General features: G+C 42.2%; 3 protein-coding genes across 7 annotated transcripts; 1 reads left to right on the top strand and 2 right to left on the bottom strand.

Annotated features, from left to right (window-relative positions):
• Positions 1-24: 24 nt before the first annotated feature.
• Positions 25-3,812, bottom strand: LOC147136385 (CD48 antigen-like). Its single transcript, XM_086051296.1, has 5 exons — positions 3,686-3,812; positions 2,443-2,748; positions 1,354-1,602; positions 1,131-1,253; positions 25-802 (listed from the first exon to the last, which is right to left on the bottom strand). The coding sequence occupies exons 1-4, from the start codon at positions 3,810-3,812 to the stop codon at positions 1,147-1,149; spliced, it is 789 nt and encodes a 262-aa protein (XP_085907422.1). The 3' UTR covers positions 25-802; positions 1,131-1,146.
• Positions 3,813-4,502: 690 nt separating this feature from the next.
• Positions 4,503-10,982, bottom strand: klhl6 (kelch-like family member 6). 2 transcript variants are annotated; one of them, XM_086051289.1, is made up of 8 exons: positions 10,640-10,982; positions 10,087-10,252; positions 8,736-9,185; positions 8,189-8,426; positions 7,692-7,894; positions 6,938-7,151; positions 5,135-5,441; positions 4,503-4,952 (listed from the first exon to the last, which is right to left on the bottom strand). In XM_086051289.1, the coding sequence occupies exons 1-7, from the start codon at positions 10,879-10,881 to the stop codon at positions 5,164-5,166; spliced, it is 1,791 nt and encodes a 596-aa protein (XP_085907415.1). In that variant the 5' UTR covers positions 10,882-10,982; the 3' UTR covers positions 4,503-4,952; positions 5,135-5,163. The 2 variants fall into 2 exon arrangements, with proteins under 2 accessions (XP_085907415.1, XP_085907414.1); XM_086051288.1 differs by having other exon boundaries at positions 4,503-5,441; positions 10,640-10,981.
• On the top strand, positions 8,316-22,093 carry LOC147136383 (immunoglobulin superfamily member 3-like). 4 transcript variants are annotated; one of them, XM_086051285.1, is made up of 12 exons: positions 8,316-8,409; positions 8,749-9,152; positions 10,075-10,152; positions 13,360-13,725; positions 13,798-14,220; positions 14,923-15,327; positions 16,299-16,664; positions 16,848-17,219; positions 18,900-19,280; positions 19,352-19,759; positions 19,900-20,295; positions 21,386-22,093. In XM_086051285.1, exons 4-12 carry the CDS (start codon positions 13,515-13,517, stop codon positions 21,580-21,582), a joined length of 3,159 nt encoding a protein of 1,052 aa, XP_085907411.1. In that variant the 5' UTR covers positions 8,316-8,409; positions 8,749-9,152; positions 10,075-10,152; positions 13,360-13,514; the 3' UTR covers positions 21,583-22,093. The 4 variants fall into 4 exon arrangements, with proteins under 4 accessions (XP_085907411.1, XP_085907410.1, XP_085907413.1 ...); XM_086051287.1 differs by lacking the exon at positions 8,316-8,409 and having other exon boundaries at positions 8,757-8,884; positions 8,982-9,152; XM_086051284.1 differs by lacking the exon at positions 8,316-8,409 and having other exon boundaries at positions 8,739-9,152.
• Positions 22,094-22,461: the final 368 nt, after the last annotated feature.

Genomic DNA, 22,461 nt, shown 5'->3' with positions numbered 1-22,461 from the left:
TCTTAGTACGGTGGGCACACAAAATTAAAGTCATAGAGGTCTTTATTGTGGCCGCAAATAGTGGTTACCATGAACAGATTACTTACAATATTGCAATGATACAGAATAATTAAACAACACAAACCTTTACATGATATGACACAAACTATTTTCTATGCCTCATTTAACTCTTCAGTTACAAAGTGCGGCCACAAAGAAAAAGTTAAATTTCTGTGAAATCAAACATGTTTATAGCATATACTATTTCAATAAAAAAAATAATAATAATAGAAAAAAACCTCTAAGAATGAGGTCTAACAGCAACCAGATAGGGCATGTTTTGTAAAAGAAGTACAAAGTATTTTTTTAATCAGAGCATATATCATGCCCTGAAATAGCAGTGATAAAAGAGCAGGAGAACAGCACAAATTGAACTTACATTACAAAATATGGTTTACTTCAGTGCCACAGAGACTGATAAAATCATAAATCTTATGTCTTGTATAAATGTCTTATGTAGAAGTAATAACATAGAGATATGGCATGCATTTTTTGTTAGCAAGCCCCTTTTTTTAACTTGAATAGTTGGGCAAACTATTATCCTTGATGTCCGATTTCAAAACTGCTTTTCCATCACTCGTGTACATGTGATAATACGAGGAAATTAAACATTTCTATGGTTTCACAGTCATAATGGCACTGTGCGGGAAACCAGAACTATAATGTGGCCCACGACAAAAATTAGTTTGACACCGCTGCCATAAAGTGTAAGGGCGCATGATGAGATGTACTGTTGACTTTTCAATGTTCATGCTCATCAGATCTGGGAAGAAAGACCAACACATCAGTTTGCGTCATCATGCACAATCAGTAAAATATTTTGTTTTTGTGTCTGTGTCTCCGAAATCTGTGTAGCCCCAGTTAAACCCCTCCAGCATTTCATTTGATATTCTAAAATATATTCCGGAATTATTTTCTCAGCGCCCCTATGTATCGGTCAAGCCCCCCCCCCCCCCCTTTAGCCCAGGGGGAGAAAATATGCTGGCGCCATGCCTGTTCATGGAATTGAAGAATGGACTACTTCAGGCACTCATCGTTTCTGTAGGGTTTTTTTTGTGTGTTTTTCTTTCTTTCTGTGTGTGTGTGTATACCTTAGTTTTGTGTTCTTCATAATGTGAAGCCCAGAATGACGGCAGTAGCGATGCTGATGAAGATGATGACGATAATGATTATGGTGTATGAATATCTGTCAATTTGACCATATTGTAGTTTGTCTGCACAGGAAAACAAAAATTAAACATATACCAACATCTCAGTGTACATTCATGTCAAAATTACATTCAAATAATATTCAAACATCATGATTATGATTACCCTGGAAGCAGTCGTTGGCAGTGAATGTAGCCGTATCATTGGATAGAGGGTTGCTCACGTCACAACGATAAACTCGATCATCAAATTTATCCTTCAGTATTATTGTTAGATTTGGGCCAGGCCACTCGTTTCCACCTGTGCTCCACTTAAACTCTAATAAATCAGGATGTTTTGAGTCTGTTGAGCACACAAGCGTCACCTGGTTTGTGCCACTTATCACACAGGATAAGTTGGGTTCAGTTACTTGCTCTGTAAAAAAAACAAGCAAATAAGCAATATTAGCTGTGATTTTGAATGGACAGCACAGTCGTGTTAACGTGTTAACAAAATGTGCTTCCCCCTATAGGTCTGGAGTATAAAATACAACGTGCTTACGTTTCTAGAATAGCTGCATTATACGCATACTCATTTCCTTTCCTTTTTCTCTATTTAAACATAATTGTACATGTTTTGTGTACAACATAGTGACAGCTTGAGCAGAAGGCACACATTTATCAGAACATTTCACCTAATTAAAAATAGGGGAATAGCCTATGGTGCAAACTGGAGCCCCTGGAGGCAGATTCCATCCATCGATCCATTATCTATACCACTTCTCCTCACAAGGGTCGTGGGGCGTGCTGGAGCCTATCCCAGCTGTTTTTGGGCAGTAGGCGGGGGACACCCTGAACTGGTTGCCAGCCAATCGCAGGGCACACAGAGACAAACAAACAACTGCACTCACAACCACACCTAGGGACAATGTAGAGTGATCAATTAACCTATCTTGCATGTTTTTGGAATGTGGGCGGAAACCGGAGTACCCGGAGAAAATCCACGCAGGCACGGGGAGAACGTGCAAACTCCACACAGGAAGGACAGGGCCGTAATCGAACCCACGACCTCTGAACCGTGAGGTGGACGTGCTAACCAGTCGACCACCGTGCCATCCAAGGCAGGTTCCTTTCTTTTAAGTAAAAGGGACAGAATAGACAATAATGCTAATTATAAATACATGATCCCAGATTTGACAGAAACGACTATATATATTATATTTATATTTAGTGCATAATAGTTGTGTTAAAAATGGAGATGGAAAGATAAACTTACCTATAACCTCAATTCTGTACGTTAAACGATAATGCCTGTTAATTATCTTCAATTTTAAGTCATAATTTCCACTGTCTTCAAATGTGGCGCCTTGGATGGTGAGCTCTGCGGATTCTTGGTCCAGAGTGATCCTGTCCTCGTATGGAGGGAATACTAACTCCCTGTTGAAATGAGACCATACCACATCTCTGCCATCATGTATCCAGCCAATTATATCAGGTTTTTCATGGATTAATGGAACCAAGTTTATCTCTTGACCTTTGAGTACATATTTCAGAACCCGTGCAGAAACTGGAAAAAGGGCAACTGGATGGGTAGACAGAGACAGATAGATGAAGGTTAACTTTGATGGTAAAGAAGTACAGGAACAGATAATGTAACTTAATGGAATGTAGAAAAGTGGTGCATACAATTTTGTCCAGGATGAACTTCAAAAGAATATTCAATGTGAATTTGGCAGTACAGTACCGTGCGGCGCCATATTGGGATTTACAGACAGACAGAGGGTGTTTGCTTTTCCACACCTCCGGCGGACGTGCCAATTTGGTGGCTGAAAGTAGACTAAACGGTACGGCTGCTGGAAGAAGGTCTAAGTTGTGGCGCGGGCGGTGTAACATGATTTTGGTGAATCAGGCTAACAGTTTCTGCACATATGTGGCGGATGTCATTCGCTACTATGCTTGGACTTGTTTCTCTGCTTCTCCAGCCACACCTACCACTTGTGCATGTCAAGACCATGTGAACTAAACTTCTCAAACAATATTATTCAAATTTGGACAGAATCAATAAATGTTTAAGACACTTGCATAATAAAGACTAACATTGCACTTTAAACAATAGAGATTGGCGCTTTATTTTATTTTTTACACTACAGTTAAACATCCAAAATTCAACCTGCCAAACCAGCAGGACTCAAGTGGAGCAGTGACTCCCGCCCCTGCTGAAATAAAAAGTATGACGCATTTTATTTGCTGTATATAATTTCCCTGTAAATAATGGATTGAGGTCCTTGCACTATTTTCTTTATAAAATGTGTTTAGAATTGCAACTGACCAGTATATAATACAATTAACTCCGATTATTTTCCACAATAACACAAGAGGAAGGTTCATGAAGGATTTTATCACCCACTTACAGTAATAATACAGGAAACTGTATGCTCTGTACTCTATTAGAATCACTGAATAACAAAAATGTTGTAATAAAATAAAATAAAGAATACAAATTAAATGACAGAACTTACCAAAAGCAAGTGTACCCAAAAAATAAACCAATAGATGCCCGTAGGCCATGATGAACATGAAATGGCACCATCCAGTATGTAAAATGAAAGTAAAGGGTAAAGTCCTTATCTTTATCTTGATTGTCATTGCACCCAAGATAATATGTAATGTATTGTGTTTGTGTGTGTGTGTGGGTGGGGGGTGGGGGGCGGGGTTGTGTGCGCATGTAAGCGTAGGTGTCAAAACTGGACTGACTGCAATGCCTCACATCCTTAGTTGATTGGCTCACAACAAATTCCAAAAATACACTGTGATATGGTCCACCCATGAAACATTGGCTTATTTAAACTCACTTTTAAAAAAAATGAAATACATAATTATTCATTCATTCATTATCCATACCGCTTATCCTGACAAGGGTCTCGGGCGTGCTGGAGCCTATCCCAGCTGTCTTGGGGCAGTAGGCGGGGGACACCCTAAATTGGTTGCCAGCCAAACGCAGGGCACACAGAGACAAACATCCGCACTCACAATCACACCTAGGGGCAATTTAGAGAGTCCAATCAATTTACCGTGCATGTTTTTGGAATGTGGGAGGAAACCGGAGTACCCGGAGGAAACCCACGCAGGCACGGGGAGAACATGCAAACTCCACACAGGGAGGCCGGAGCCGGGATCGAACCCACAACCTCTGAACTGTGAGGCGGACTAGCTAACCAGTCGACCGCCGTGCCGCCCTACACAAATTATATCATCATTAAATAAATCAAAGTATGACTTTTTCTCACACTTTCTCACTCTTGCTCACACTGTTCTCGAATATATTCTTGAAAAAAACATGTTTGGGTTAACTTCCCCTATATTTAATGGGTATGAAAATGGTGTACTAAACTCTTGTTTACATTCCATAACTGAGGTCCATGTAGCTCTTTTCATGGCTAACATGATGTTGTTCTACTGTCCGCAGCAAAGTACCTGAGCAATCACAATTTGCTCGAAGATGTGATTAAACAAGAATTAACTCCACACAATCAACATTTTAACAGAGTATTCTGCCTGTGCCAGTTCTTGCTTACTGTATGTTTATTTTAAATGTTTGTTTAAAATGGTCCTGTGAACACGGGCAGTTTTTAAACATACATGGCGGCCCCAGAAAGTCTTCCCATTTCCTCCTCCAGAACCACGTCCCTGTACGTTGCCACACCCTATTCGAAACTTTTTACACCACAGTCACGCTACATCTGGACAGAGCTAGGGAACCCCCACCATCTCACCAACTCACGGACCCTAAAAAAAAAAAAAAAAAAAAAAAAAAGCCAAAACAAATGGTCTGTCAGTGAGGGGTGACGATTACACCAACGGATGAAAACCCCCTTCCATCATTCATCAGTCCATCTTTTTTAAAAAGGCATCCTGTCATTCGTCAATCGTCAGCAAAACGGGCGTCCGTCAAGAACAGACTTACGAACCGGTCTGACGGAATGCCCGCGTCTGGGTGTTATACTCTGCGCATGTGAGTGTAGGACTTCAATAGTGTTACACTGCCATGGTGTGACACGCTCACGGGCAAGGCACATTCTTCTGTCAAGATGCCTTTGTCGACATCCCAGCACATGACTGTGGAGACGACTTGGTTCTTGTTATCACGGCCTCCTGTGATGAAGAGTTTGTTGTTGCAGGCAGCAATGGCGCAGCTCGCCCTTTCGCCCACACGGGTCACAAAGGACCATGAGTCTGACTGAGGGGTGTAGCAATACATGGTGTGCATGGCGCCACCTGTGGGGACAAAGAGGATGCCTCCATAGATTGAGCACATTGTATTTTATAACCACATCTGTAGGAAGGAGCACATTTTCTTGAATTTTAAGTTAGGCACAATGTAATTGTAAAAAAAATTCCATTCACATTCAATTCGTTCTTAACCATCCATCCATAGTAAGCGCTATTTGGGTTGCAGGTGAGCTGGAGCCTATCGGAGCTGAAATTGGACAGGAGGCAGTACACCCTGGCCTGGCTGGCAGACAATGGCAGGAAACATAAGTAGAGACAAACATCCCTTCAAGGTTACATTGACACCTATGGGCAATTTAGGCCGTGTCTACACATAGCGTGGGGTTTTTGCAAACGGCGGATATTAGCCTGCGGTTAGCCCTATCATCCACACGTCCCCGGAGTTTGTTCATTGAAAACGCAAAACTCCGGCCACAGTGGAGATTTGGATATCTCCGGATCCGCGTTTGGCTGTGGACAGTCAGACCCGGAGATTTACGTCGTCACTATGCGACAAAAATGCTCTGACGTCACTTGCGCGACTTGTGTTTTCATGCGGGTCAACATGGATTCCCGCGGCGCTGCGTTGGTTATAGCCATTCTCGAGGCGCTTTTTGCTTACTTATTTGTCCGCAACCAACCTCTGCTTCTCTTTGAAAGGTTTAAAAGCAATTCTGACCTCTTGTCGGTCCTCCCGAACGCGTTTGGCACCGTGCTTTTGGTTTCGTAGAAGTGACGTCAAAGGACGGAAGTTCCTTTTGAATGGACAGTATTTGGCTAACTACTGCCGCCTAGAGGCTTGGCATGCGTTTGAAAACGCACTTCCGCGGTTTCGTGTGGATGCGTTTTTTATGTGTATTCCAACGCAGGCGGCGGAGAGGATATACAGTTGTTAAAAACTCCCGGCTACGTGTAGACAAGGCCTTCGTCTTCAATGAACCCAACTTGTATGTTTTTGGAATGCTGTAAGAGGAGTCTCCAACGAAAACCCACACAAGCATGGAGAGAATATGCAAACTCCGCAAACGAAATCCAAAGCAGAAAAGTGAACCCAGAAAACTGTTAGGAAGACGTCTTAAATGAAAAAAAAAAACAAACAAACATAAACAATATCATGTTACCCGATCTATTTGTGATTCGAATCAGTCCTCTGTTATTTGCTGGATAACCTGCCTATTTGTTGATTTTTGTGCTCTTTCTAAAATGTCCCATTTAATTGAAAAGTAGTGTTTTAGCACTCTCCTCTGGCATCTTGGTGGCAAGGAAGTATGTTGAAGTGAGGGGAAGAGCTTCTATTAGACAGACCAAAGCCTTGTCTAAAACAAAAATGGTGCATTGGAGCCATTTTAAGAGGCAGTTATAAACTCTTTGGGTGGGTGTCAATTACTCAGAGATATTCACTAGCCTCGGACTCTACTGATTGAACCCCTGCCTCTTTGCGACTCGGTATGCACAACTTCACCTATTCACATTTTGGGTTTACATTTAGGATCACGACTTACCAACTACATAGATGCATTTCTTGAAGCTGACAGCATTGGTGCACTTGGTTTCGATGGGAATTGGCGCCCGCAGCTCCCAAAAGTCTGTTCCAGGTTCCCAGCATTGAACCAAATCGGTCGCCAGCTTTCCATTGGGCCCACCACCAATCACAAAGATCCATCTGTCGAAGCTCGCGGCAGCAAAGGAGCTCACGCCCATTGCGAGTGGTGTCACCTGTACCAATAAGTCAGTGGAGTCATGTGAAAAGCGGATGTGATGCTGTTCTATGAAAAGCATGGACAAGTGGAATTTTTGAGGTCCTCCATGACGCTGGTCAACATTCAATATGTTTCGATGTCTTTTGTTTTCCAACAATACTAGCTAGCTGATAATGGTTTGATTTTTTTTTCCTTAGCTACCAAGTTCAGGATTTCATAACCATGTGTAACGAGTGGTAGTGAGCTGACTTATTCATGGACGGGTGTTGTTGGATAGCCGAAGGAGCAAAGACTTCTTAATATTCCACAAGCCGTCGTTTAATTTGCAACAAAACAATACTTCCCCAGCATACCGCGTGTTAAGAACATAGCGGCCGGGTACACCCGACCGAGTCCATGACAAAAGGTGCACTGAAGTTCAGGGAAAAAGAAGTGACTAACTGACATAATAAACCAAAGAGGCGCCACCGTGTGGCGAGACACAGTATCACAATAACTGACTGTTACACATGCTGTCTTTAGGCAACTATGAGGATGAAATTGGGTGCATGCTTACCTGCGTCCAACGGTTGTGAAAAGGGTCGTAGGCCTCTACGGAATCGAGCCGACGCACGCCATCGAACCCGCCCAGTGCGTACACCCGCCCTCCTAGGACGGCCATTTTGTGCCGCCATCGGCCTGTCATCAGAGACTCGATCTGGATCCACTTGTCCAGGGCTCCATTGTATTTCCAAACGTCCGTCTGGGTCTCTTTACCTCCTAGAGTTGCATTCAGCAAACATTTTCCTTTTACTCACATGATTGTTCTCCTTCTATACAGTATACTACTAATGAGACAGTTGGAGTGTGTCTTTTGGAACTTTTGTCCATTCACCCAGAGAAACTTTTGAATGGTTGCTAATGTTGAGTCTGAGAGTGGAGCGGCTAGCTTTCTATTTCATCTGGTTTTGTGCAAGTTCTGCCACTCCATGTTTTATATATGCACCCTACCAGCGTGTGGTGGTGGCACCGTGGCAGTGATGAAGAAAAAAAAAAATCAAAATACGGTCTTACCAGATATATAAAGTTCATTGCGAAAAGTGGTGCAAGCAAACTCCACCCATTTCCTGTTCGGGGCCACCTCCTCCCTGCCGGTGCCCGGTAGCCTCGCAACCTCGATCCTGCTGCGTCTGAGCGGGTCCAAACAAGTGACGGTGCTTATGAAGCGTTCGTCTTTGGTGGAGCCCCCGATGATGAGGAACACCTCTGACAGGAAGTGGCGCATGCGCGGTTTGGTACGTTCGGAAACCACCTATAAACGACAAAACTACAGTATATTGTGTATTCTTTCTGTTCCTAATTGGCAATAGGTATTAGGTATTTGGGTGGGTGGGGGGTGGGGGTATGGGGGTGCAAAAAGTGACGGATTATTGTATCAGTTTTAAACTCCTAAAAATGACAAACTTTTCTTAATTACAGTCATGAAATTTAAAGCATGGCTTAATTGTTTTGTTTTTACTATTTAATTGGTCATGTTTTCATCACCTGGAAGTCTGGTCATGAGTATATAAAGAAAAGAAAAAAAGGACACCCCTGCTGTAGTCCGTGTGCTTATACTAACCTCCCTTCCGGAGAGGTGAAAGTTGCGGGCCTCCTGCAGCAGAGGAAAGCTCTCGCTGCAGCTGTGGATCAGTTCATCACCCTCTACTTTGTCCACGAAGTACGCCGGCTCCAACAAGGGCAGCCGCACATACGAAAGCAACCTGGCCAGTAAGCGGCGCCGCTCGTCCTGCTCGGCTCTCACCCAGCGCATGAGGCCCTCGAAAACGCACTCCTCGTACCTCACGTCCAGATCATCCCTCTGCAGGATGGTCTCCAATGACTCGGCCGCCACTTCCACAAAGTCCTGCTGCTGGACCACCTGGGAAAAGTGGGAGGCGATGTAGTCCTGAGCCTTGATCTTCAGAGTGGGAAGGGCGTAGCGATCCGCCAGGTTTAGAACGCCAATGCAAGTATCCGGTTGCAGGGATTTGCTCAGGTAGCCAACACATGCATCCACCACGCGGAGAAACTACAAGAAACAGAACACGCGAATACATTACAGTAATTTTAGGACGGATAGGATTTTGTACCCAAAAAAACATTAGACAAAAATTGTGGGAAAGTGCTTTAAAAAACATAAAAACGCCATTTAGAATTTAAATTTGTGGTACCTTAGCTTTTGGTGTGATTGTTTGTTTGTATCATAAACACTCGTATTGATAATTGTATTAGTATTTACTAGTGATGTCACAATATCCAAATATCACGAATGAACCTCACATTATGATGATTATCGCAGTATTTTGTGGAGGTTAACGATGCATAAAAACTTCACGATATTGTATAAAAGCTCACGGTATTGTAAAAAAAAATATAAAAGAGGCTCATATTAAAAAATAAAATCACAATATACTGTATTTTTACATAATAACAGCATTGACAAAGAAATAGGCTTGGCCAGTCATGCGCTCCAATTAGCGATTAGCATCAGTCTTGAACAGGTGGCATCAAATTAAACTTTACTAATAAACTAACCACCAGAGGGTGCCGGAACTGCACAAATGGAAAACAACTTTGGCTTTTAAACAGATTTGCTGCTCTTAATATCTTGACATGATGACAACAATATATTGTGGCAATTTTAATATTGCAATATCACAACATTGCCGATATTGTGACATCCCTAGTATTTACACTCTTTACTTTACCATGAACAGGGTCGGCAGGATCACTATACTGCACCCGCTTTTGATTAATCTGTATAGCGTTTTCACTTTTGAGGCGTATCATTACTGAAAATTTTGATTGTACTACCTTTCGGGAATGTAGTATACAGTTGTGTACAACCCCTGTACTGGCCAATAGATCATGCAATTGTGCCTAATAAATTGGACAGTGAGAGTATACATTTGTTTTAGGGGAATTCTTACCTGGAACTGACTGGCTGCTTCCAGTACATTCTGCACGTTTGACTGAGTGAGCAGGGCCTGGCTGGTGTAAGTATATAGCAAGAGAATCTGCATTGTCTCGCTGTCCAATCCTTTCATTTCCACCCTTTCCTCATGACTCTCCTTCAAACCACTGCAGAACATGGCCCTGAGCACATGCAGAAAAACCCACAAAGTCATTCTCATCAAGTCATGAGCAAGTATTTCTTTGTCCTTGTAGTTTGTTTTTTTTAAACAAACAAATAGCCTTTTTGAATCCTTTCCCACAAAAACTCACCACTTTGCAGTCATGTCCAGCCATGAACCCTCAAAATTGGCCCTAGAATTTTTCCTTAAAATCGGCCTCCCAAAGTCAGTTTCACTTCTAAACGTGAAGTTTGGTAGGCAAGCCAATCAGAACCAGATCTTGGTGAATGGAGGCAAAGTTTAATAATCACTTCACTGATTCGCCATGAAAACGGAGGATGCAAGGGCCTGATCATCGCTGCTTGCAGCTTTAATTCCTTTTTTTAAATGTATTTATTTATTTTGTTACCTGAAATATTGACTGGCAGCAGCAAGGATGGCTCTGTGGCAAGGGAAATCATGTCCTTGAACGCACATGACCACATCAGTCAGCTCGAGGTTAACTCGCAAATCCTCCAAGCCTCTCTGCAGCGCCGCGGGCAGACCTCCATCTTCCCAGAAGTACTCTGTGCCACTCTCACTCTCTGGGCCCTGGTCGTCCCCAGCGAGAGACAAGGGGCACTCTGTCGTCCTCTCTAGCGAGTCGCTCATCTTCACAAGCTCCTCTGAAACTCCTGCACAAAACTTCTCTCTGTGTGTGCACCTGCACCGCTTCAAAAAAGATGCACAAAATATACCCTTGTGGTTTTCATGTTAGTGTGCTGCTGCTTCTGCAGCTGCTTTGCAAAGTTTCTATTTCTGTTCTGTCACCAACTTACAAGTACATATGTAGCAACATTTGTTTTTAGACACTTCCTCTACTGAGCCTGAGCAAATTCTCCCTTTGTTCAAAACACATGGGGCCACAACATTCAAAAGTTACAATACTACAAAAACTTGATTAATATAGTATAAAACGGAAAATGTATCTGACGTTTATAATAGTTTTTTTTATGTAGCTACAGCATAAGAGTTTTGCAAGTCTTTTTTGAAATGTGAATAATAAGTATAATTGTATTAAATAATACATTAAATAATGAGATCTTGAATGATCTCACTGCGTGGCATTATTAGGCTCAGTCATTTTTAACACGGCATGACACCTTTATTGCTTTGTCTGCAATTAAGTAATTTTAGGATATAAATGATTAAATGTTGATGACTATGATACAAAATTTTATATGTATCATCTTTGAAAATTAAAAATAAACTGACCATAGTATGTACTATAGTAAAAACATTGATTTCTTCTTTCCTGCGCGAGTTGTACAGGTTGCTATCACATCTTCCATTCTTATTTTTGGAAAGTCTTTTCATTTCTCGTTTTTAATGATCTATATTCATGTATTATAAACGCTTGTTACAGGTATTTTGGGACCATAATCGATGGTAGTGCTATTCACCTCTTTCCCCACTAGGTGCCAATGTTGCCATTTCAAAACAGCCTTCAAATTATGTTATAGTTTTATAGCAACAGCGTTTGCTGAAAAGGTCAAACTTTAACCTTCTGGAGTCATCTGAGTCTTTACTCAAGATTATGAAAGTAATGATAAAAATATGATTTGAAAAATGTATGATATTGAGACAAATAAAATCATGGTTTTTAGATTGGCTCCATTCACCTTTTATCACATTAGCATTGAACTATAATGTAATGTTTTTTTCTAAAGTATTACGAATGACAAGACAATGGACCATTAGACTTTTTATTAATACAGTATTAGCATTAATAGACCCAAATACTCTGCTTATAAGAACACAGGGACTTAATAATGAGTGACAATCACTGGTAATGTTGTGGTCAATATGTTACGTGCTGGAAATATTTCACACTTCCTCTAGGTTGCAGACAGGAAGCACACACCACTTTAATTCCTGCGAGAAGACATATAAACATACGCAATGTTATGCATTGACACAGTCAACAAGCTGATTCAGGATGCAGCGCTTCCTTTTGTACTTATGGACTCATTGTTTGCTCCTGTGCATGGCAACGCTTTTGCACCTCGGTATGTCTTCCATTTAATTTCTGCTGTTTAAAAGGAGTCTGGTGAGGGTTTGTGCAGATAAACCTAAAGGCAATTAGTTAAAGGATGAACAAAATATAATATTTTATTTTTAAAAAGAAAGGCTAATAGATTCCTTTTGTCTTTAAAAAAAAAATAGATATGCCAAATCCAGATTTTTTTCAACTGAGTATTTTGTCAAAACCAGAGAATTTTCTAATTGATTGTTCACGCTAAAGGCTTTTTTATGTTTTAAATATGTTTTTTTAACATTCTTAACTGCCACTTTATACATGTTAAAAGAAGTCAAGCACTAACGGAATGTAAGAATTACGTCAATTACGGAATTACCGGTAGTTAAAAAAACAACGAAAAAGCTGTATACCTGTAAAACACCACAATAGTTAAAAAAAACAAAAAAAAACATGATTATCTACTTTTCTTGCGAATCATCTAATTTCAAACCCACAAACAAACCTAATATGGTAGAGACATGCCCCATTTGTATTTTATTAATTAGAATTTTGTCAGATAAAATGTCATTTTCTGCTAATTATTTAGTCATCCGGAACAAATTTAACTGTACATAGAGATTAACATTCACTGAACAAGAGAAATTGATTGATAGATGAATGAGTTAAATCAAATATGAATTCACATGTTTTAACCCCCCAAATTTTTGTAATTGCCTGTATTGATCATTTATAATGTAAATATTCCATAATATATGATCCCAGAACAATTTCATATAATTTTAATGTCAGCTTACAACATTGCTCTTAAAAAAATAAATAGCTTCCAGAGCAGAGCAAAGCACAGCGAAAAAAAACCAAAAAAACACTAATTGTAATTTCCACTAACAACCCAAATGTAGCTCAACCCAACACGCAAAGATTTTAGTACCTCAGTCCAGATGTATTACTTTAACATACTTCATTGAGACCAATTTCTATTTGTGCTGGGGCATATAAAATAAATAAAAATAAAACAGTACAAAAAACAGAGTTTTTCGACTGAGGATCAGTTCCACAGGAAAAGGAAAATTTTATTGTATTTTTTAAAAAAAATTCTGTGCTCCACTCAGGAAACGCCAGAGTGCTGACCCAGATCCAGGCTGGACCTCTGTACCGTGTGGCAGGCTCTCGGCTCACAATCTCCTGTAGCGTGAGCGGATTCACCAACGTCGACTCCAGGAAGGAATTTGAATTCCGCATCACCAAGCCTGCGACGCCAATTGTCATGAACATCATTAGCACCGAAGATCCCAACTTTGGTTATGCTGCGTACCGCAAGCGAGGCAACAACATCACCTTGGCGCACGAATCGTCCAACTCCGTCCTCTTTGAGATAAAAAGTCTTCAGAAAGATGATGAAGGGGAATACGACTGCGCTGTGATCAACCCGGAATATATTTATGATGGAACCTACAGCGCAAGCATCACCATTAAAGGTAATCACTTGCCATTCATCCCTTACTGACATTGTCGGTAACATGGTGCTTCATAAACTCTTATCTCCGCAGTGATTGACGACTCCCTGAGTGTTTCATCAGCCACCTCCACCGCGCTGCTCTATAACCAGGGTGAAACGCTCACTTTAACATGCCAAGCATCCAGCAACACCATCCAGCACACCCATCTGTCTGTAGCCTGGTATCTCCGAAAGGAGGGCGACGACGACCACGACGCACAGCTCGTCGTCTCCCTAAACAGAGACTTCACATTAAGGCCCGGCCCGGAGTTTCAAGGGCGCTACCGAGCCGGCCTCATAAGACTGGATAAGGTCGGGGAGGCCACGTACAGGCTGAAGATGGATCGGTTGGAGCCGACAGATGCGGGTCGGATCTACTGCCAGGCTCAAGAATGGATCGAGGATCCCGACCTGTCGTGGTACTCGCTTACGCAGAAAACTGCAGAGGGGACCACGCTAGCTGTCAAAGGCAGAGGTCAGTAACATCCACTTTTCAGGAGACCACAAAAAAATGTTTGCGTGTTTGTTCAACCATTAACATTGCATTAAGAAAGTGAGTCAGCCATTTTCAACATTTTGGGTCAGTAATTTATATAAATACAGTAGCACCCTCACGTGTGGACTGACTAAGAGTATACTGTAGATTTGTGAAAAAAATATTTGAATAAATGTACCAAATTGTGACATTGAAGGTTTCGGCCTGATGCCACACTGTACACAATAAATTGAGTGAAAGTTGAGTGAAAGTTTAGTCTGACTTGCCGACAGATGCCCCTTTTTATTCAGAGGCCGCCCAGCCTATAGACGGGTAATATTTTTTTTCTCCCCGGAAAAAAAGGCGAATGACGGACAACGGATGGGTACCCACGCTGCAGACGGATGACTAATAACAGACGCTCAATTTTTAGTAAAATGCCCAGCTCTGTCGATTTATGTAAATGGTGAATAGGAATGGAGCTGGGACTGATCTGTGAGGCACATCTTTAGTCTCTGTAAGTGGGCTAGAGGTGAGACCATGTGCTTAAGTACACCATCTGTTCGATATGCTGTTGAGCTGACATATTTAATTGTATTCTTGCTCTTCTACTGTGGCTTCCTGACAGGATGTGTGCTGTGTTGTTTGTTTCGCTATGCTCATTTTTTTTTCTACTTTTCCCGTCTTTCTGTGGCTGCACAGAGCTGTTGCCAGACAAGGTCTCTGTGGTGGTGAGAGTTTCAGCGCAGCAGACATCTCTACAGGAGGGGCAGGAGCTGCTGCTAACATGCAGTGTTGACACGCAGAAGCCGGAGAAAAAGTTTTTCTCTGTAGCCTGGCTCCGGGCAGGTGTCGAGCTGGCCCGAATAGGCCCCACTGGCGTTCTGTCCGTGAGCCCCGAGTACGGTCGGCGAGAGAAACAAGGAGAGCTCAGGGCCAGCAGGATCGGGGACACAGATTACCGTCTTGTTTTGCAGCCTGTCAGCACTGACGACCAGGGACGGTACATGTGCAGAGTGTGGCCCCAAGAAAGAGGACAGCATGGCGACTTTGTGCAAGGCGAAGCCCAAGACTCCAGCTCCCTGCTAGTTAGCATGTCAACTACAGGTCACAAGCAACTATTTGCCCTCACATTCGCCTCGGGACAATTTAGACTTAAATGAAGCTAATCTAACCATGGGGAGAACATGCAAACTCTACACAGGAAAATCGGCGCCAACCGCTATGTTACTATTAAGTGGCATGTGTAAACAAAACCAAAAATACTCAAAAATGGTGTGCAATTGTGCACAAACCTTTCGCAAAGGCTCAACAATCCTAAAAATGTCCATCTGACTCATTGGGTTAAAAAAAAAAAAAAAAAAAAAAAGTAATGAACATGTCAACTGTCAAGACCACAAACTCCTTTCACACTGACTTGTGGGCAAACCTGCTCGTCAGAGGCGTAATGTTAGCATTTAGTTGTCCGTGTCTTTCAGACGTAACTCGTCCGCCTCTGATACGACATCAGAAGCCTTCGAATTGACAAGTCCACTTGTTAACCCTAACCTTAAAACCCAAGTCAATGCAAACATGTTTTTTTTTCAACAATATGTTCCATGTAAGCCCATTAGTTGAAACGAGGCATTCTGATAAATATTGCGTTTGTGAAATAATAGTTAATCCACACGTTTTTAGCCATCTGTGGGGGCGGCCATTTTGTCAATTCTGTCAACTGAAAATTGATTTGTCGAATCAAAACTGCTCAGGGCTTAGATAAGGACCAATCACGGCTGACCTGTTTTCTGAAGCTGAGCCGTGATTGGTTGTTACCTGAGCCCTGAGCAGTTGTGATGTCATAACCAGTCGACAGAAGTGACAAAATGGCCGCCCCCTGAGATGGCTAAAAAGGGGTGGATTTTGCTGCAACTCATATACCACAATATTAATCAGAATGCCATGTTTCAACTAGTGGGCCTACTGGGAACATATTTTTGAAAAAAAAATGTTTGGGCTGATTTCCCCTTTAGCCACCATGAGAACAAAAGGCCAAAACGCAATTACAGTGGTTTCACCCCTTATATCTCTTCTCATTACAGTCAGTGGACTTTCGGTCGAAATGCAAAACACCGTGCATGTCAACGAAGGCGACGCGTTGACGCTAACTTGCAAAGTGCACGGCTTCAAGGGCCAGCTCTCCGTCGCCTGGCAGCGCAAAGTTGCGCAGACATCCACGTTCACCAACGTCATCGGATTAAGTCAGGAGGGTGTCGCGGAGACGGCCGCTGTTGAGGTCTCGAATCGAGTAAGAGCTACGCGCCCCGCGGAGGAGATCTTCGTCCTGGAGCTTGATGACATCACGCCGGCCGATTCGGGCGTGTACCAGTGTATGGTGTCTGAATGGAACAGTCACAGCAAGACCAACAGCCACTCAGCGACGACCAAGTTAACGGTGGCACCTTTGGGTTAGCTTTCAAGCACATAACACGCATTAGAGCTTCTACATGCCCCATGAAGTTTAGGACAACATGTATGGTTGTTTAATTTGTAAACATCAAATGCTTGTAGTATTGTGGATACTCATTATCAAGATGGTTACTATGCTTGTTGCAGTTGTCTTTCCATTCTCATTCTTTCCATTATTGCAGACTCGCTTGCGGGCGTGAATCTGATAAGCCGCAAGAGCGTTGTGACTGTAGGAGACAATGTGGAATTGATGTGCCGTGTCAAAGGGCCGCGTCTCGCCATAACGCTCTCCTGGAGCCTGCAGCGCGGCGCCTCGACCTTAGACAACATCCTGACGATGTACTATGACGGTGCCATCAGCTGGTCTGGAGATCAGCAACGCTACCACCTTAGGGTTGACAATAGACCCAGTGAGAGGATTTACTACCTTCTTATCAATGGTGCCAGCCACCGGGAGGCAGGGGGCTACCAGTGTCGGGTGTCCGTTTACCAGAAGAATGCGTACAAGAAGCTGTCGCCGTCCAACCTGCTGATGGTGATGGTGCAGATCCCAGGTGAGAGACGCAATTGAACTTGAATCGATTTAGAATCTCCCCCTGGGGTGCAATGCAATGTGAACACAAAGAGCTCTTTGTTTGCTGTAATGTCTTGGGGCACTTTTATTTGCATAGCTAGCACATCTCAGATACAGGGCAATTAGACGTGCTTTACGCAAAAGGCATCACTTGAGCTCTTCGCCATGCAGTTGCATGTGAGGGTGACAAAAGTTTCAAGCGGAAGTCAACTTAAACATATTTTTTCAAGAATATGTTCCCAGCATGCCCATTAGTTGAAACACGCATTCTGATCAATATCGTGTTTATGGAATAAGAGTTAATCCAATTGTTTTTAGCCATCTCCGGGGGCGGCCATTTTGTCACTTCTGTCCACTGAAAACCGACATCACAACTGCTCAGGGCTCAGGTAACGACCAATCGCGGCTGACCTGTTTTCTGAAGCTAAGCCTTGATTGGTCGTTACCTGAGCCCTGAACAGTTGTGATGTCATTTTCAGGCGACAGAAGTGACAAAATGGCCACCCCCTGAGATGGCTAAAAACTGGTGGATTTTGCTGCTTAATTCATATTCTGCAAACACAATACTGATTAAAATATCAAGTTTAGACTAGTAGGGATACATAGAACATATTGTGAAGACAATTTTGGGGTTGACTTCCTCTTTAAAGGGGCTGAATGAAATTATTGTCACCTTTTAGTTGATTACTATTGTCTTCTATTTCTGAATGTGCAGCTATGGTAATTGGGGGGAAAAGCAAGAAAGGGGAAAATGCCATGCTGGATTTTTCTTTGGCTCACACTATCAAAATGGAAGAAGAGTGGGGAATTATTCCATTGCGCACAAAGAGGTCTGTGATTATTTTCAAACTGCGCAAATTCCCACCATGCATGACTGTGTGGTGGGCCCAGAATGAGGACAGGTTTCCCTATTTGGCAAAGTTGTACAAGTTGTACCTGGCTGTCCCAGCAGCAAGCACAATGGGCAAAAGGATTTTTTTCTGGCTGGAAATAACAGCTTTCACCCGGCCCGCATTGATGCTGTTGTGTTCAACGTGCTTGGATCTGCATACATTTGATGAAGGAGCTGATCATTCTCTGCGCATATAAATAGCGGTAATTGTAAATTTATTCCCTCCTCCTGGGAAAAAATATCAATCATGTCATCTGCGATTATTTGATGTCATCTTGACTTTCATTGTATACATGTCAATTTAAAAAATCTGGTCATTCAACCCCACTCCAGCAAACCTTCCTGCTTACATTGCTGTGCCCTCCATTGACTAATAAGAGAAATGCAGAGTGTGACGTGGTATGTCGTAATGTCTTTTGGTTTCTTTTGATTTTTTTTTTTCACTCTCAGAAAAGAAACCTGAAACAAGGGGAAACTGTTTAAAAGCCTAGGAGCTGAAAAATACCAGAATTAGGTATGGAAGTGCCCTTAATAAGAACCAAAGAGTGAATCGGCACAATACGGCCTTCTGTTCTTTTCCTGTTCAAGTTTCAAGTTCTGTGCTTTTGAAGTGGTTAGAAGGGACTGAATGGGCCCTGCTGAAAGCTTAAAATGACTGCAAGCGGGAAAGCACCCTTCAAAATAGCGACAACAGATTTCATAAAGTTCCATACCCCTTTTACATGAACCATTTCGGATAAAACTTCTTACCTGTCTCCCCTTCCTTAGAGAGTGACCTCATTCTGACACCCAGTCGTGCCTTGACAAGAAATATCAACAGTGACATCACCATCGAATGCTTGGTTACTTCATCTCGCTCTGGATCATCTTGCTACGCAGTCACCTGGATTCTACAGCAAGAGACCCAAAATCTGACCATCTTAAGTTCGGGTCGAGACTCCTTGGTGACATTGACCGTGAACCACAGCCAGCGGATCAGCATGCAGCGAACTAAGGGTCCTAATTTTGAGTTGACCATTCGGGATTCTCAGACTTCAGACCAAGGTTTTTATGTGTGTGAAGTAGTGGAGTGGCTGCAAGATCCTCGTGGTGAATGGTACCATCTCCCTCCAGTCTCTGGAACCACTCAGCTAACACTTATTGACCCTGGTGAGATCTTTTATGATTCATGCACCCACACTATTTTGTTCTGGATTAACTAGGATTTCTCCTTCGTCCAGCCAACGATCTCCGTTTGGATAACAAAGAGCAGCATGTCCTTGCGAAAGAAGGAGACAAAGTGCAACTGAAGTGTGAGCTGATCTCAGGTGCATCCAGCAATTCCTATTTCTACAAAGTCACCTGGTTCTACACCAGGCTTGGATCTCCCGTTGTTCCGATATTGGAGCTCGATCATACGGGCCTACTGAAGTATCCGAAGAACAAGGGTCCTCACGGCCTACAGGGGAGGCTTCGTCTCTCCAGACCCCACCGGAGCAGCTTCGGTCTGGAAATTCAGAGTGTCCACGATGGGGATAGCGGGACATACCAGTGTCGGGTGGAGCAGTACCAACTTGGGCATGAAGGCCGCTGGAAGCAGAAGGCTTCAGTTGAAGGTGGCCCCCACGTATTGTCTGCGAACGTTACAGGTATGAGCATATTATGCATTTTCTCCTGCATGTCCATAGGCTAGACTTTATCCCTCCAGACTTATGGTGAATCTCCATTTGAGTTTTGCCGGTTAACCTAGAAAAAAAAATCTTTGATCATTTCTGGTCCCCTTTGACAGACAGCAACCTGTCTGTCATCAAAGAAGAGTTGGAGGTTAATGTGAGCACATCACAGGATTTCACCATCCATTGTCACATCACCAAACAATCCAGCGTGGAATCCACGTTCCGGGTCACCTGGTTTTGGCAGGAGAAGAGGGAGACCAAACGGCAAGCTGTATTCACATCGTACAGAAACTCGACATTACAAGACTTTTGGTTTGAGAGACGAGAGCGGCTGAGATTCGATCACGCTTTGCCTAACCAATTCAGCCTCACCGTGTTGAAGCCCACTCTTTCAGATCGCGGTCTTTATTGCTGCGAGGTGGAAGAGTGGCTCCCTTCTCTCTCCCACGGCTGGAGGAAAGCAGCAGTAGAGAGTTCTGGCTTTTCGACTGTCAGCGTTTACTCACAAGGTAACTCATGAGTCATAATTATGAGAAACAAAAAATCAACTGTTTTGTTTTTCCTTTGTAAGTAAAAAATGCAAGATATCCAACATGGAAGCAGGTTACCACCACAAAAAAAGATAAACAAGCAGGCATACTACTGTATACAGGAGGAGGCCTCGGCTTAATGCAATCTTAACAGACTATTACGAATTGCCCGTGGTGTAAGAATACCTTGTCACGTGGCACAAAATGACATGCTCAGTTACTGCCACACTTACCATTTTTTAGTGCATTGTTTTATATTCATGGCCTAGAAGCATTTTTCAAACAAATATTTGCTCTAATTATTTCTTTGGTTACCGTTAGAATACGGTGTGGTCTGACTTAAAGGGGAAGTCAACCCAAACGTATTTTTTTCAATAATATGTTCTATGCAAGGCCACTAGTTGAAACAAAGCATTCTGATAAATATTGGGTTTGTGGAATAAGAGTTAATCCACCTGTTTTTAGCTATCTCCGGGGGTGGCCATTTTGTCTCTTCTGTCAACTGAAAATGACATCACAGTGTCTCAGGGCTCAGGTATCGACCAATCACAGCTCACCTGTTTTCTGAAGCTGGGACATGATTGGTCGTTCTCTGAGCCCCCAGAGATGGCTGAAAACGGGAGGATTAACTCTTATTCCACGAACGCAATATTAATCAGAATGCCGTGTCTCAACTTGCCTGCACAAAAGATATTCTGGAAAAAATATGTTTTAGGTTTAGGTACAATTTTAGGTTACGGTGCCTCCATAGAATGACACTCTGTCCTACACTGAGGACTCCTTGCATGTTAATACAATATTAATTAAAAACTTGACTTGGTATAACTTTCGTTTTCAGGTGAAAAAAAGGTGAACTAAAACAGTTTGAATAGATCGGACCAAGAATCCAAATAAAAGAATACAGTATCTGTAAATTCAATGGAAACAATAATTATAATGACCATTCCATATGTAAATGCATGTTTAGACTATGTATAGTTTTTGAGCTATAAAATAGGAATGAGGAATTTGAATTACCATAAAAAATGTATGTGTAAGGAAATCATGTGACACTTTCCTGTCTGTGCAGGAGAGAGTGAAGCCCGCTCAGGATGTCATTCAGGCATGTGGGTCGCCCTTTCTGTGGCTGTTGTGCTCTGCTCACTGTTGGTCATATTGGTGCTAGCAGTCAAGCTGCGTCGGGCCAAGACGTCTGAAAAGAAGCCAGGTCAGTCTTTGTGGACGGAGCAGCATCAACTGAAGACAAAACTCAGTGCAGACGACTGAGCAGTCACCTGCAGAGAAATTGAACAAATATAATAATATCAACAATCATATTTGTATAGCGCCTTTAATGCATAATGAATGGAACATGGAGGACTAATTTACAGCGGGACTGATTGGATTGACAAGTACTGCTCCCCTCCAGTTCTGTACGTGTGCATTGTTATGGGCCAACTTGCTGCATAGCAAGTTGTCTGTATGGATTCTCAATCATTCATGTCATGGTAATCTGCAAAAATTCCATTGAGGCAAGTGGATATTTCTTGTTTGTTGAAGACGTTTGACCTTTAATCCGAAGGGCTTCTTCAGTTCTAAATGTTAGGTTTCGCAATCTTTTTTTTTTTTTCTTTCCGCACTGCAGTTCCACCAGCTGGCCAGGGTGAGTTACTGTGGCACTTGACCCAGTGCAAGTGGGTTATATTAATACAAAAGGGAAAGTAACACTCTTCACTTATGTCATCAAAATGCAAACCTGTACTAATCAATTAAAACGAGTGTATGGAATGGACTACAATTATGTGTTTACTTTTATTGTATGGCAAAAATTATAATTAGCAACACAAAATACTCTTCAGAAAAGTACATTCATGTGTGTTTTCCAAAAACAATATCATATGCAAAGCTTTTACATTTATGTATTGTACATGTATTTATGTGCATTTTACAAATATTTGCTATACCGAGAAAAATGTGGTTGTGTATGTTTTTTGATTGCTAATGATATTATAGTGTGAGATTTCCAGTGAAAGCACAAAAAACGGTGCACGCACACCCAAAAAAAATTGAAATTCAAAATTCCATTCAAAAATTTCCAACAAAGAATATCTCATTTTTTCTGTTTTGGAATTATTGTGTGATGCTTCTCATTTAAATTTATGAAAC

This window comes from Filicampus tigris, chromosome 14 (genome assembly GCF_054856515.1).
Source record: "Filicampus tigris isolate MCC_2025a chromosome 14, RoL_Ftig_1.0, whole genome shotgun sequence".
NCBI classification, from domain to species: Eukaryota; Metazoa; Chordata; class Actinopteri; order Syngnathiformes; family Syngnathidae; genus Filicampus; species Filicampus tigris.
This window is presented reverse-complemented; position numbering and strand designations above follow the sequence as displayed.

Bases quoted from the DNA above. Each gene is read 5' to 3' on its own strand.
- LOC147136385 (XM_086051296.1), bottom strand. From the start codon at position 3,812: ATGACAATCAAGATAAAGATAAGGACTTTACCCTTTACTTTCATTTTA. The intron at 2,749-3,685 runs GTAAGTTCTGTC...CTACCCATCCAG, and splicing joins TTTGGGTACACTTGCTTTTG to TTGCCCTTTTTCCAGTTTCT. The intron at 1,254-1,353 runs GTAATCATAATC...TTTCCTGTGCAG, and splicing joins TGCCAACGACTGCTTCCAGG to ACAAACTACAATATGGTCAA.
- klhl6 (XM_086051289.1), bottom strand. From the start codon at position 10,881: ATGAGCGACTCGCTAGAGAGGACGACAGAGTGCCCCTTGTCTCTCGCT. The intron at 8,427-8,735 runs GTTAGTATAAGC...TGTCGTTTATAG, and splicing joins TTCACCTCTCCGGAAGGGAG to GTGGTTTCCGAACGTACCAA. The intron at 7,152-7,691 runs GTAAGCATGCAC...TTATTGGTACAG, and splicing joins TTCACAACCGTTGGACGCAG to GTGACACCACTCGCAATGGG.
- LOC147136383 (XM_086051283.1), top strand. From the start codon at position 12,209: ATGCAGCGCTTCCTTTTGTACTTATGGACTCATTGTTTGCTCCTGTGC. The intron at 15,328-16,298 runs GTCACAAGCAAC...TTCTCATTACAG, and splicing joins AGTTAGCATGTCAACTACAG to TCAGTGGACTTTCGGTCGAA. The intron at 16,665-16,847 runs GTTAGCTTTCAA...CCATTATTGCAG, and splicing joins GTTAACGGTGGCACCTTTGG to ACTCGCTTGCGGGCGTGAAT.